The sequence below is a fragment of the Geotrypetes seraphini genome, chromosome 8, assembly GCF_902459505.1.
Source record: "Geotrypetes seraphini chromosome 8, aGeoSer1.1, whole genome shotgun sequence".
Lineage (NCBI taxonomy): Eukaryota > Metazoa > Chordata > Amphibia > Gymnophiona > Dermophiidae > Geotrypetes > Geotrypetes seraphini.
Genome location: NC_047091.1, coordinates 56,956,763 through 56,971,018, shown reverse-complemented (window position 1 = coordinate 56,971,018; position 14,256 = coordinate 56,956,763). Strand labels below are relative to the sequence as shown.

General features: G+C 42.1%; 1 protein-coding gene across 1 annotated transcript in view; it reads right to left on the bottom strand.

Annotated features, from left to right (window-relative positions):
• Positions 1-14,053, bottom strand: part of LOC117365249 (cytochrome P450 2G1-like) — a 46,956-nt gene extending 32,903 nt beyond the window's left edge. Inside the window, exons 1-4 of the mRNA XM_033955433.1 lie at positions 13,841-14,053; positions 10,673-10,835; positions 9,940-10,089; positions 6,873-7,033 (exon numbers count right to left, since the gene is read on the bottom strand). Of these exons, the coding sequence (XP_033811324.1) occupies positions 6,873-7,033; positions 9,940-10,089; positions 10,673-10,835; positions 13,841-14,017 (651 nt within the window). The 5' untranslated portion in view covers positions 14,018-14,053. The remainder of the gene's footprint in view (positions 1-6,872; positions 7,034-9,939; positions 10,090-10,672; positions 10,836-13,840) is intronic.
• Positions 14,054-14,256: the final 203 nt, after the last annotated feature.

Here is a 14,256-nt window from a genome sequence, read left to right as displayed (position 1 = left end):
TATCAAGTGAATATTTTAAGTGTAGTGGTGGGGGGTGTTCCCCCCTCAATAAAGAGGGTTACTTTGTAACCCTCAAAAAGACAAAATAGTATCTGCTGTATGGAGCGCGATTGATGGGGCACCATTGTCCTGCGCGCGATTGATGGGGCGCATTTGGCAGGTTACGACATTTCCACATATTTCTTTAATCTGACCTTAATTAGGATTGTTAGTTAATCTGTGTTACTATTAATTTGAACTAAATAAAGCTAATTTTAAATTCCAAGCAAGCACCTCTCATGTAAAGTATAGCACTGAGAAGATATAAACAGATCCCGATATAGCGCAAATTGGGTAGATGATCAAAATTGCACACACAATTTTTAGCACTGTACAAAGATGGGCACCCAGTTTTATAGAATTAGAGGATGAGTGGATGTTTTTTTGAAAAAATAGTACGCACTATTTGCAAAGATGCAGAATCTTTCAGAAAAAGTGTGCACTTCTTTCCTGATAGTGTATGTTGAGCCTCCCTGTCACGGGTAAAGGCCAAGGCAGAGAAGCTCACATCCTGGAGATGAATGTGCGGCTGCATGGATGGTGTTATCAAGAGCGTTTCAGCTTCCTGGACCATGGGATGATTTTCCAACGGCTGCTGAGCAGGGATGCTATGCACAGTGCCTGGGGTGGTGGCGTCCTTCCCCTGCCATCTTCTCCGTCCTCCCACCTCCGCACACTCCTTCCCCACCCCCTCCTGCTGTTTCCCTTCCCCCGTACCTCTTCAACATTCCTAGCACAAGCAGCAACCCCCAACCTGCTGTTGAGCTAGCGTTAGCTCTTTCTCTGACTTCACCTCCTAGGCGTGGGTTCAGGAAATGAATAATAATAATAATAATTTTATTCTTTTTTTTATATCTTTATTCATTTTTAATACTTTCAACAAGTGAAAACAGTATAAAATTACATTTTACACTTTAAACATCACTTAAAATTTTTCCAAACTCCAACAGATCAATTTTCCTCCCCCCACCCTACCTAACAATTAACAATCTATTAAATTTCAAAATTTATAAAAAGTGCACTATACATGTAATAACCATAAATTAAACATTTATAAGCATTCAGAAATTGTTTATAAACCTCCCCAAAAATACCCTTCCCCCCTCCCAATACCTTTAGAAAAAATAAGAAATTCATTTTTTAAACCTATAATCCACCCTCCCCCCTGGATGTGCAATTAATATGTCATAAAAACCTAAGTTATAATAATTCTACTTATACTGTTTTCACTTGTTGAAAGTATTAAAAATGAATAAAGATATATATAAAATATATATATATATAATAATACAGTAGATACCTCTGATGGTGAGAATAAAATGAGGAAGGACCTAGCGAAGCTTGAAGAATGGTCTGAAATTTGGCAGCTAAGATTTAATGCTAAGAAATACAAGGTCATGCGATTGGACTGCAAAAACCCAAAGGAACAGTTCAGGTTAGGGGGTGATGAACATGTGCATGAAAGAGGAGTAGGACTTGGGTGTGATAGTATGTGATGATCTTAAAGTGGCCAAACAGGTTGAAAAGGTGACGGCAAAAGCTCTAAGGATGCTAGGTTGCATAGGGAGAGGTATTGCCAGTAGGAAAAAGGAGGCATTGATGTCCCTGTATAAGACTCTGGTGAGCCCCAATTACTATAAAATATTGTATACAATTCTGGAAACTGCACCTTCATAAAGATATAAACAGAGGAAGTCAACTAAAATGGTTGGTGGTCTTCATCATAAGATATATGGGGACAGACTTAAATATCTTAATATATATAGTACTTTGGAGGAAGGGCGGGATAGGGGGAGATATGATAGAGATGTTTAAATACCTATGTGGCATAAATGCGCATGAGGTAAGTTATTTGAAAGGAAGCTTTAGAATGAGAGAGCATAGAATGAAGTTAAGAGGTGATAGGCACAGGAGTAATCTAAGGAAATACTTTTTGACAAAAAGAGTAGTAAATGTGTGGAATAGTCTCCCGGTAGAGGTGGTGGAGACAAAGACTGTATCAACTCAAGGAAGCGTGGGACAGACACGTGGGATCTCTTAGGGAGCGGAAGAAATAGTGGATATTGCGGATGGGCAGATTGGATGGGTCATATGGCCTTTATCTGCCATCATGTTTCTATATTATTCACATCTGCACAGTGGTTTGAATGGCTACACTGTTGGGAAAAGAGTCACACTGTTTTGAAAAAGTACGCCCTTTCAAATTATGTGCAGTAACATTGGCAAATGACAAAACATGACACGCGCTTATTTTTCTGCTTGCTTTAATATGTTCACCACCAAACTCCAATTCTACAAATGATTCTATAAACAGCGGCTACCGGTAAGTCAGTGGGTGCTTAGGAAAATGGCACCTACCGCCTATCAAAGTTAAGCGATGTCTAAATTGAGTTAGGTGCTGCTAGGCATCTGATACTTAGGTGCTGGACTCAGTGTTCCCGCTAAGCTGCGCTGGCGTGCGCTGGCGCACAAAATATTACATCGCAGCGCACAAGTTTCTCGTCACAGCGCACACACGCGTCGCAAAGGTAAGGGGAGGCTGGGGGAGGAATCGGACGTCGGGGTGGGGGTTTGGTTTCCGACCCTGGCGGTGGAGACATCTAACCTCGGCCTGCCCCGGAACTCTTACTGCAACAGTGACTTCCTGTTCCTGCCTAGACGGGCAGCTGCTGCAGTAAGAGTTCCGGGGCAGGCCGAGGTTAGACGTCTCCACTGATGGATACAGCGCCGCCGCTATAACATTTAAAATAATAGCGATCGGGGGGGGAGGGAAGGTGCGGGGAAGTCCGGAGCTGCAGGGCCGGCGTTAGAGGGAGTAAGAGTTGATGGTGCTGCAGGGTCCCGCGGGGGGAGGGAGGAAGAAAAAAGAGGAACCGAAGCATGGCAATTTTGGGGGAGCAGGTGTGGGGAAGTCCCGCGATGACTCGTCTGCTGGCTCTGCTCTGGAAGAAGTAAGTTACGTCGGAGGGGGTGGACCCGGCAGACACAATCATTGCGGGACTTTGCTGCAACTCCCTGTGTCTGCCGGGCCCACCCCCTCCAACGTAACTTACTTCTTCCAGAGCAGAGCCAGCAGACGAGTCATCGTGGGCCCTTCCAGCATGCAGCTGCTGAGTTCGCTCTAGAGCAAGTACGTCAGAGTGGGGTGGATTGGCAGCAGGCAGCTACAATCATCGCGGGACCTTGCTGCATGAAGGGAGAGAAAGGAGCAGGACTGCTGGAATGGAAGAGTGGTGGAGGGAAAGAAAGGGGGCAGGGTGGTATGGAAGGGTGGTGCTGATGGAATTGATGTACAGAGAAAGGAGAGAGACATAAGGGGGAAGGATATTGGAGGGAAAGAAAGGGGGAAGATGCTGATTGAAGAGGGGTGGATGGAGGGAGATAGGGCAGACATTGGATGGTAGTGGGGAACCTATGCTGGATGGAAGTGCAGATGGGAGAGATAAGGGAGCAAATGCCAGAAGGAAATGGGAGGAGAGAAAGAGGGGAGCAGATGCTGGATGATAAGTGGACAGAGAGAGGAGAAGGTACTAGATGGAAGGGTTGGAGAAAGAGGGTATATGATGGAAGGAGGGGATAAATAAAAGGAGGACACATGATGGGGAGAAAAGGATTGAGTTAGGGAAACACTGGAGGGGTGAGGGAAAGAGGTGGCAAGCTTTAGGTAGACAGTAAAAAAGAACATTGATGAGAGAGTAGTAAGAACATAATCTAGACAGATGCAGAAAATAAATTGAAAAGGGAAATGAGGGAAAAAAGGGAAAGGGATTGCAGAGGAGAGGTGTGGGAGAGGGAAGGAGAGGAGAGAGATGCCAGACCAATGGGGGTGAAAGGAGAGATGGAAGGGGGAGGAATACAGTTTCTGGAAGGGGCATAGAAGGAGAGAAGATGCCATATAGGGGAAAAGAGACGGCAGACAGTGGATGGAAGGAAGAGAGTTACAAGAAGATGAGGAAAGCAGAAACCACAGAAGACAAAGGTAGAAAAAAATTTCTATTTATTTATTGCTTTAGGAGACATGTGTCACTGTTTCTGTGAAGCATTGTATGCAGAGTCCAGCTTCTTGCTGGTTCAATTTAACCTTTGTCTATGGGAGGGGTTAGTTTGTGATTACATATTCCATACTAGGCGAAGGTGTGTTCTGTGTGTTCGAAAGACATAGTTTTCTGTTAGGATTGACGGTGTAGGATTGATCTGTGTTGGTCTGGCTTGTTTAGTTTTACAATGGGTGTATTGATGTACTGTTCACTGCAATATGTAAGATGCTGCCTTTTCCTAGGTGACGTGTGACGTGTGGCTTGTTACTAAAAATCATGTTTTTCGTACAGATGGGGGGGGGGGTGCCAAAAAATGATGGGCCCCGGGTGTTACATATGCTAGGTACACCACTGCATTATGTAAAGATACCAGAAAGCTGGAGAAGCAAAAACTTTAAGTAAATTGTTATTCTTCTAAGTTTTGAGTATTTAACCCTCCCACAATCTCATGGGCACTCATTTCAAGTTTCAAGTTTATTGAGATTTTGATTTAAACGCAATATCAAATATTTTCAATGTGTATAACAAAAATAAATTTTGGGAAATAAATAAAACCATTTGAACAATAAACATACAAACATATCCATAGATGATTAAAAATACATAAGGAGTACAAGGATAAACTACATTTGTTTACAAATGCGTCCTCCGTGCCTGCTCATAAATTTGTGGAATATGTAACTTGTCGCTCATGCATATTTTTTTTTGCACACACCTCATCAATCCTTAGAGGGAACATTGCTGGTATATTAGGCTAGGGTTTTCTTGGCCTCAAATACTGGCACCTAACATTATTTATTTATTTAATTTTCTAAACCGTTCTCCCAGGGGAGCTCAGAACGGTTTTACATGAACTGACTCAGGTACTCAACCATTTTTCCCTGTCCGTCCTGGCGGGCTAACAATCTATCTAATGTACCTGGGGCAATGGGGGGATTATGTGACTTGCCCAGGGTCACAAAGAGCAGCATGGGTTTGAACCCACAACCACAGGGTGCTGAGGTTGTAGCTTTAACCACTGGGCCACAAACTCAATGCCCAAACTCTGCCCCTAACCATGCCTACTTTTCAGGTAGGTGCCAGGAAGTGCCTCGGTGTAGATGCCTACATCATGCCTACTGAGTTAGGTGCCTACTTGAAAATAATTTTTTTAATGGTACTGTATTATTAACAGCTCCGATTTAATCAATTCAAAAATTAAGGCCCCTCTTTTATCAAGCGCGTTAGGGTTTTGTTTTGTTTTTTATCGCCGGCCACTGCTGTAAAAGCTCTGATGCTCATAGAATTCTTATTAGCATTGGAGGTTTTATCACATTGGCTGACGATAAAAAAAATGTAACGCGCTTGATAAAAGAGGGCCTAAGTTAGGCACTAAGATTAGCTAGGCGTACCAATCTAGGCGCCTAATAGCAGACACATTTTAAAGAATCAGGGCCTAAATGCCCAAAAGGAAATCAACCCAAATGGATAAATAACGAACATCCAACTACGGGATCCTTTTCCTAAGGCGCACTAGCCATTTTAGCGCGCGTTAAACTCTAACGGGTCCATTATAGTCTACGGACGCATTCGTGTTTAGCACGTGCTAAAATGGCTAGCGCACTTTAGTATAAGGACCCCTGCGTTATTTATCAAAATAAAAATAAAATATGAGAGAAGTGGAAGCTCTCAGTTTATCAGAGACATTGCAAGAGATCAAGATTCTTTTCCATAGCAAAAACTCCTTTCTTTGACCTCCCAGTGGGGCTAATAGTCACCGACAGATCAGTGGGCTTCTCACAAATGTGTGTGATAAACAATAAATAATTACTACAAATCAAGAGGCCCTTTTACTAAGGCATGCTATCCGTTTTAGCCGCTAAACGCTAACACACCCATTATAGTCTAGGGACGCGTTAGCGTTTAGCGCATGCTAAAACAGCTGGCGCACCTTAGTAAAAGGACCCCCAAATGTTATGTGTAGTCCAGTTTCACTATGCAAATGTGCGGTTCATATCGCTTTACCAAAAATCCCTTGCAATATCTCTGATAACTGAGGGCTTCCACTTATCCCATATTTTATTTTTATTTTGATAAGCAATGTAGGGTGTTTAGTTCCAATGTGTTACGATTCCTGTTACAAAAGACATATATTTATCCATTTGTTTTACTGTAATATGTTAACAGAATGCAATGGCAAAAGGTATGTGCATTGAGGAGTCCCGCATGTACATTTATTCAGGACAGAGCTGGACAAATTTTATACAGTTTACTTGGGATTTTTCTAGGTAAATGGCTTTTGAAAATTTACATATAATAACATAAGAATTGCCATATTGGGACAGACCAAAGGTCCATCAAGCCCAGTATCCTGTTTCCAACAGTGGTCAACCCAGGTTCCAAGTACCTAGCAAGATCTGAAGTAGTATGCTGCTTAGCCTAGGAATAAGCAGTGGATTTCCCCAAGCCATCTCAATAATGGCCTATGGACTTCTCTTTTAGGAAATTATCCAAACCTTTTTTTACACCCCACTAAGCTAATTGATATTCACCCCATTCTCCAGCAACGAATTCCAGAGTTTAATTATACGTTGTGTGGAGAAATATTTTCTCCGGTTTGTTTTAAATCTACTACTTCGTAGCTTCATTGTATGCCCCCTAATCCTAGTATTTTTGGAAAGAGTGAACAAGCGATTCACATCTACCCTTTCCACTCCACTCAGTATTTTATAGAGTTCTATCATATCACCCCCGAGCTGTCTCTTCTCCAAGCAAAAATAAACAACAGGTTGTAGAACCCCCCAGAATCTGAGTTACCTGTCCCCAGACAGTGGTCATGATATAAACGCCTTCTTTGAGAAGACACAGTCTGGAGCTCCATTCTTCATCATCATAGTCAAATCGCTTCCCAAAGATGACAGAAGAGATGACATTAGAGGCAAAATAGAAGAACAGATGCTGAGGATTAAAGGGAAGCTCTGAAGAAAGAGAAAGAAAATGATATTATGTTCTGCATGGCAGCAGCTTAAATTGTCTGTAGAATGCTGTTATGAATGGACTACAAATTCCTATAGTTTCGCAATTTGTCATTGGCCCTTTCTGAGTATATGTGCTCTATGTTCCCAGTGCCTTGTGGGCTTTCTCTATTGACTTATGTTATTTATTTAATTAATTTTCTATCCTGTTTTCCCCCAAAGAGCTGGCCTAGATTTCTGGCACCTATGTTTGAGATAGCTGCGATTCTACAAACGACGCTGTTGCATGATTGACATGCGATTGGTGGCCATTTTATAGATGGCCACCAATACAGAAGCCATTTGTAGAATGTGGCCCTAAAAAGTATTATTTTAGGCACTTAGAGTAAAAAGTGAAAGTACCCCAAGAAGCAAGTGACTGAAGGAATGAAGTAATTAATAGAAATGTTATCTGTATATTGTTTTGTTTTTTTGTATTTTTATTTTATGATTATGTTTTTGGTTTTTTTTTTTTTGTAATCCGCTTAGATATAAATGGAATATAATTTTTTAAAATAAATACACTATAATATCTGTTTATCAAGAATTGCCACCAGCTTCATCTCCACTTTAAAGTAATCCAACTCATTTAACCAGTTCAAACACAGGCAACTCTACTGTTCTTACAGGCTATATTCACTGAACATCAAAATTTAAGATGAATGATTCACTGTTTGCATGATGAGGTTTGCAATAGCAAAATCCTGTACATAAATCTAAGATTTAGATTAGATTAGATCTTCTTTCCACTTTTACTTTTAATTTTTAACTGCAAGCATCAAATGTAACTAGATAAAAGTAGTAAAAATTGGCAAAATTATTACTTCAGTAAAAGTAACAAATGTTATCCTGTACTTCTTTACAAGTAAAAGTATCAAAACATTTTTTTATGTGCAGTTATTAATTACATTTACTTAGGTCCCCTTTTACAAAGGAGATTATCATGGCGGGCCACGGTAATTGCTCTGACGCCCATAGGGATTCAATGGGCGTCGGAGAATTTGCTGTGCGGCAGCCACTGCCACACATTTGTAAAAGGGGGAGAGGGGGTTAGTTACTATTCAACACAAAATCCTATTTCATTTCACTCTGTTTTTAAAATGCTCTCCACTGAGATAAAATAAAAGTAAAATAATCTCTTCCCTGGCCAGCTCCTCATCCTTCTACCCCTAGAACCCCCTCTCCCCGCCCCCTCTTCCTCATCCATGGATGGAAAAGGAAGCAGGAGTAATGCTCGGCAACTTCTGTCCTCTTGGTGTAATACTTAAATAATGAAGTGGCCTCAGGTTTGCTGACACAATTTCTTGGTATGATACTGACGAGACATGAATGACTAGAGACAACTTATGCCAGTGCAGTGACCTTCACTAATTTTTAAGTTGGGGCCACTTTGGATCCAAATGAGTTGAAAGAGAGCCATCTGTTGTTATTATTATTATTATTAATTTATTCACACTTATAAATCCTAAGAGGATCCTCAGCGGTTTATAGTGATCAGGTACTCTATGTATTTTCTCTACCCAGTGGGCGAACAATCTTAGGGTATCTGAAGGGTGCCTCAAACTCAGTAAAAAAATGCCGTTGAAATGCCTTTTTTAACTGAGTTTCAAGGTGCCTACTAATGCCTAAAAATTTGGTGCCGGAATCACACCTCCATAGGTGCTTTAGGCCATCTAACACCACTGTGGACATGGCTAACACCAAAAGTGGCATTAGGTAACCTAAAGCATCTATAGAGATGTGGTTCACATCGTAGGTGCCGGAAATGTACCTAGTGCTGTAACGTGATTGACAACCGCTTTTAAGGAGGCCGCCGACAATGGTGCCGGTTATAGAATCGGGGCCTTTATGTTCTGGGGTGTTGATGAATTCACTCATAATTAAGAACATAAGAATTTCCTGTCCTATTAACCCTCTTTCTTCCTCCCCTCTTAAAGTCAATCAATTTGTACCTTTGCTTAATCTTTGTAAACCGCATAGAACTTCACGGTATTGCGGTATATAAGCTGTTATTATTATTATTATTATTATTATAAGAATAGTCTTGGTCCATCAAGCCCAATAGCCCGTTCTCATGGTGGCCAATCCAGGTCACTAGTATCTGGCCAAAAAAAAAAGTGTGGCAATATTCCATGCTACCGATACAGGGCAAGCAGTGGCTTCCCCCATGTCTTTCTCAATAACAGACTATGGCCTTTTCCTCCAGGAACTTGTCCAAACCTTTCTTAAAACCAGCTACGCTATCCGCTCTTACAACATCCACTGGCAACGCATTTCAGAGCTTAACTATTCTTTGAGTGAAAAAAATTTTCCTCCTATTGGTTTTAAGAGTATTTCCCTGTAACTTCGAGTGTCCCCTAGTCTTTGTAATTTTTGACAGAGTGAAAAATCGATCTACTTGTACCCGTTCTGCTCCACTCAGGAGTTTGTAGACTTCAATCATATCTCCCTCAGCCGTCTCTTTTCCAAGCTGAGGAGCCTTAACCTAGTCTTAGTTGCCACTTTGATCTGTATTCTAATCAAGGTATGGTTAAAATCATGATCGATTCATTCTAGCTACAGATCAAGGGTTCTCAACCCAGTCCTGAGGATACACCTAGCCACTCAGGTTTGTAGGATATCTACCATGAATATGCATGAGATAGATTTGCATTCAATGGAGGTAGTGCATGCAAATTTATTTCCTATATATTCATTGTAGGTATCCTGAAAACCTGACCAAGGTGTTCTGAGGACTGGGTTGCGAACTCCTGCTATAGATTGATATTATACTATGCCCACTATTCACCTGGTTAATAAACAAATATACAGGTGTTGTGAAGTTATTCTTTGCCTTTGTGACCTTTGAAACTTGAAATATTTATACAAACGGTTCTTTTTCTTGAACTCTTCCATCACATATTGGACCTCTTCCTGGACCCGCTCTTCCAGGCTCCTTTTCCCCATCCCAAGGTTCCTTAGGGTCATTAAAGAGAATTGGCGAAGCTTCTTCCATCTCTCCCCATTACTCATACCAACTCCTGAGAAAAAAGAGATACCAAAAGAGAAGGAAGTTAGTAAACAAGTTACATCTGTCTCCATTTTAAAGTTTATTAAAGGACCTGATTAACGATGATGAACAACCAGTTGTGGAGGATGAATTCTAGGAATGAGATCAATTCATTTTTCATTTCCACTCAATCCCAGATATTTAAACTCAAACTATCTGTTACTGCCAATTGGTGTTATTTGATAGGACAGTAAATACTCTCCGGGATTTAGATTGAAATTACCAATTAATTGCTTTTGAGACACTGATTTCCATTTACAAGCAAAAGGACATTTAGGAGCCGATTGGACTTAGACATATGTTTTGATTATGCCCCTCTTTGAGTACAAGGGGCTGCTGAAAAGTTCTCAGCCCAACCAACATAGTAGGGGCAGTCTCCATCGAGGGCTATACACTTAGTCCAGTTAATTTTCTACTTTTTTCGTTTTGTCAGAAAAATACGTAACAAAGAAGTGGAGAATCATGGACTAAGTGTATAGCCCTCGATGGAAACTGCCCCAACATTGTTGGTTGAGCTGAAAACCTTTCAGCCACCCCTTGTAATTATTACTCACCATAACCATGAAAGATCCTGTCAAATACTGGAGACTTTCCTCTGAAAAGAAAGTCATCTCCTTGGTCGATCAGAGCTTCTTTCACAACCTCATATCCACATAGCACCACCACCCGATGAGGCCCGAAATAAACAGTGAACAGAGGACCATACTTTTCATTTAGCTGCATTGAGCAGAATACAAAACAGAATTACCAGATGACAAAAGGATTCCAGATATATTATTGTAAAATCACATTCCTACTATTTACCTGTAAGTTCTATGTGGAATCTAGGATGAGGGTGGGCCCAGAGCCCTAATAAAATGGATCTACTTAATGGGTTAAAGATAAACATAGCTAGTTTATTAATACACTGGGATTGGGAAGAATTGTGTTCAAGTCACAGATATGTGGAAAATACACATAAACAGTCAGTTCTTAGACTCATGAATTATCCTCTTGTGTAGGGTTATCATATTGTAGACTGTAAAACCTCAGACACATGACCCCACCCTGTTCTGCCTCCTGCCTGGCCCCGTTCTACCCCAGCTCCACCCCATTCTGCCTCCAGTCCTGCCCTGTTCCGCCTCCAGCCACGCCCCCGCAGCCTTCTTTCTTGTTCCCTGACAAGCTCCGACCGCATCTGCAGGGCCTGGAGCATGCAAGGATATGTGTGACATCATTCTCGCATTCTCAGAGGCCCTCCAGATGCGGCCGGAGTTCATCGGGGCTTTCCAAAACCTGGACAAACTGTCAGGTTTTGGAAAGTCCGTCCGGGCACCTGGATAGACCTCTAAAAAGAGGACATTTCCAGGTTTTCCTGGACATCTGGTAACCCTACTCTTGTGGCATTCTTCAGCAGGACCATGGTATGCACTACCGTCTCTTCAGTTTGTCTCTGATCAGGGACCCAGAGATGAAATTCTATATCTTGTCAGATAACAATCACTGGCTAGCTATCAGTTGGATTGTCACACACTGTTCTACAAAACTCCAGGTTGAATGGAGGATTAAACTCTCAAAACGGTTAGGGCTCTTCAGCTTGGAAAAGAGACAGTTGAGGGGAGATATGATTGAAGTCTACAAAATCCTGAGTGGAGTAGAATGGGTACAAGTGGATCGATTTTTCACTCCATCAAAAATTACAAAGACTAGGGGACACTTGATGAAGTTACAGGAAAATAGATTTAAAAGCAATAAGTGGAAATTTATTTTTACTCAGAGAATAGTTAAGCTTTGGAATGCATTGCCAGAGGTTGTGATAAGAGCAGATAGCGTATCTGATTTTAAGAAAGATTTGTACAAGTTCGTGGAGGAAAAGTCTATAGTCTGTTATTGAGAAAGACATGGGGGAAGCCACTACTTGCCCTGGATCGGTAGCATAGAATATTGCTACTCCTTGGGTTTTGGCCAGTTACTAGTGACCTGGATTGTTCACCGTGAGAATGGGCTTCTGTGCTTGATGGACCATTGGTCTGACCCAGTAAGACTATTCTTACATTCTTATGTACTTGTATATAGCATCTATAAGTGTCTTGGAGGTACATGTAGGTGGTGGAGACATAGGCAGTAGTGTTCCGATTCTTCCCTCTGGGCTTCCTTAACCTGGCTGTGCCCTGAGATTTTATATTTCTTGGGATGTGCCCTCTGAGCTCCACCTTTCCCTAGGCCCCCAATGCTTAGGATTGCTAGATTTCCTCTATGAAAAAAGAGGACACCAGGTCCCATCCTATTCCGCCCCCAGCCACACCCTGATCTACCTCCAGCTCTGCCCCATTCTGGCCTGCACCCCACCTCCACATGAACCACCCTGAGCTCAAGGACACATCTGTGCATACACGAACATCAGCGCAATGATGTCATGTGCATGCACGCATGCATATAACAACATGACGTCAACATCCATGCATGCGCAGATACCCTCCAGATGTGGCCCTGAGGTCGGGAACTTCCAAAACCCAGACAAACTGCCGGGTTTTGGAAATCCTTCTGCGCACCCAGACAATCCTTTAAAAAGAGGACATGTCTGGATTTCCCCGGACTTCTGGTAAGCCTGCCAATGCTCAAAGTATACCTTGGCAGTAAGGCTTAATTTAGACTTCTTGTAGTCAGTATAGCTTGCAAGTTATTTCAGTTTCCAATACACAAGAGTTCTATGTGGGTTTTACCATTCATGGTAGCAGTAAATGCATTGAAACAAGCTCATTACTATTAAAAAGATTACTCCATATAATGCACAGAGAGAAACGCCTATGTTTAAGCATTCACAGTTTTCCAGTTGGTCTGGAGCTGGAGGTAACATAAGGGTGACTTCTCGTACAGCAGTCTGCCAGCATTTTTAAAAGCTACATGTGTGTGGAAAATGTGGCAATGTGCACAGTTTGTTTATGCGTTTGTCCCCTGCATGTAACAGCTGCGTTTAAAGTCACCATGGAGCTTCCTGCAAAAAAACTTCCAAACTGCTGCTTCTGCCATGACATTTGTGCACAGGACAAATGTGCGCCTCCGCTTCCGCCAGTTTGAGGCCTTTCTGAGGGTGTGTGTGTGTGTGTGTGAGGCCTTTCCATTCGCATTCTGAGGGTGTGTGTAAAACTCCTCACGCTCCCATGGGGAGGGGGGTTGGGCGGGACGACCCCTCCCCCAGTACACTGTAAACTCCCGTTCTCCTTCACGTTTTTGGACTTCGGGAGTTTTCAGTGTAGCGGGAGCGGGAGCGGGAGGAGTTGTAAGTGAAGTGGGGGGCGTTCCCCTCCCACACACACCTTCAGAACGTAAAGGGGAAGGCCTGAAAGTGGCAGAAGTGGTGGCGCACATTTGTCCTGTGTGCAAATGTCCAGCACGCTTTTGACGGGTCACCTGTTTGGAGCTCTGGAGATCACAGCTGAATACTCTTGTGCGCAAGTGCCAGGCAAGTTCCCCCCCCCCCCCCTTTTGCCACCAATATTCAACACTAACAGTATGCATATAATTTGTTAGTGTTGAACAATCACTGTAAGCTCAGTGTTTTCCCTATAAACTTTATAGGGGTTTTGTAGGGGTGGGAGTGAGGGGAGCGTAATGCAAATTGTAGGTACATAGTTCTAGTTCACATTTGGATGTTGTTATGTTTCCTTAGTTGTGTGAAATTTATTTACAGCATGTTAAGTTTAATAAAAAAAATATTGAAATATAGGAAGAAAAAACCTCACCTGTAATAAACATTTCACCATCTCACCGCCCTTCACCTGCAGCAAGTTGCCCAGAACCGGCAGAGGAGTGGGCCCAGGAGGCAATCGGCTTTTCATAGACACGTTTTTCCATATAGAAGTGAGTAGCAGACAGATGATAAAGGCAGCCAGGAAAGTTAAAACTATACCGAAATCCATAGTCCTTTCTCGTTATATAAAATGTAAACCTTCAGGTCTCTGTCTGTCCAGATGCTACAGATGTTTGGTGTACAGTGAATCATTCACATTGGGACCTCCCTTTATGTCTGCTAAAGTTCACACCTGGGAACATTGTGCAGGATGCCAAGTACCTCTGGGTTAAAATGAAAAAAAAAAAAATACAAAAAACCCCAGCCTAACAGGTGTGTCCTAATTTTGTGCTTGATAAGAAGTAAACT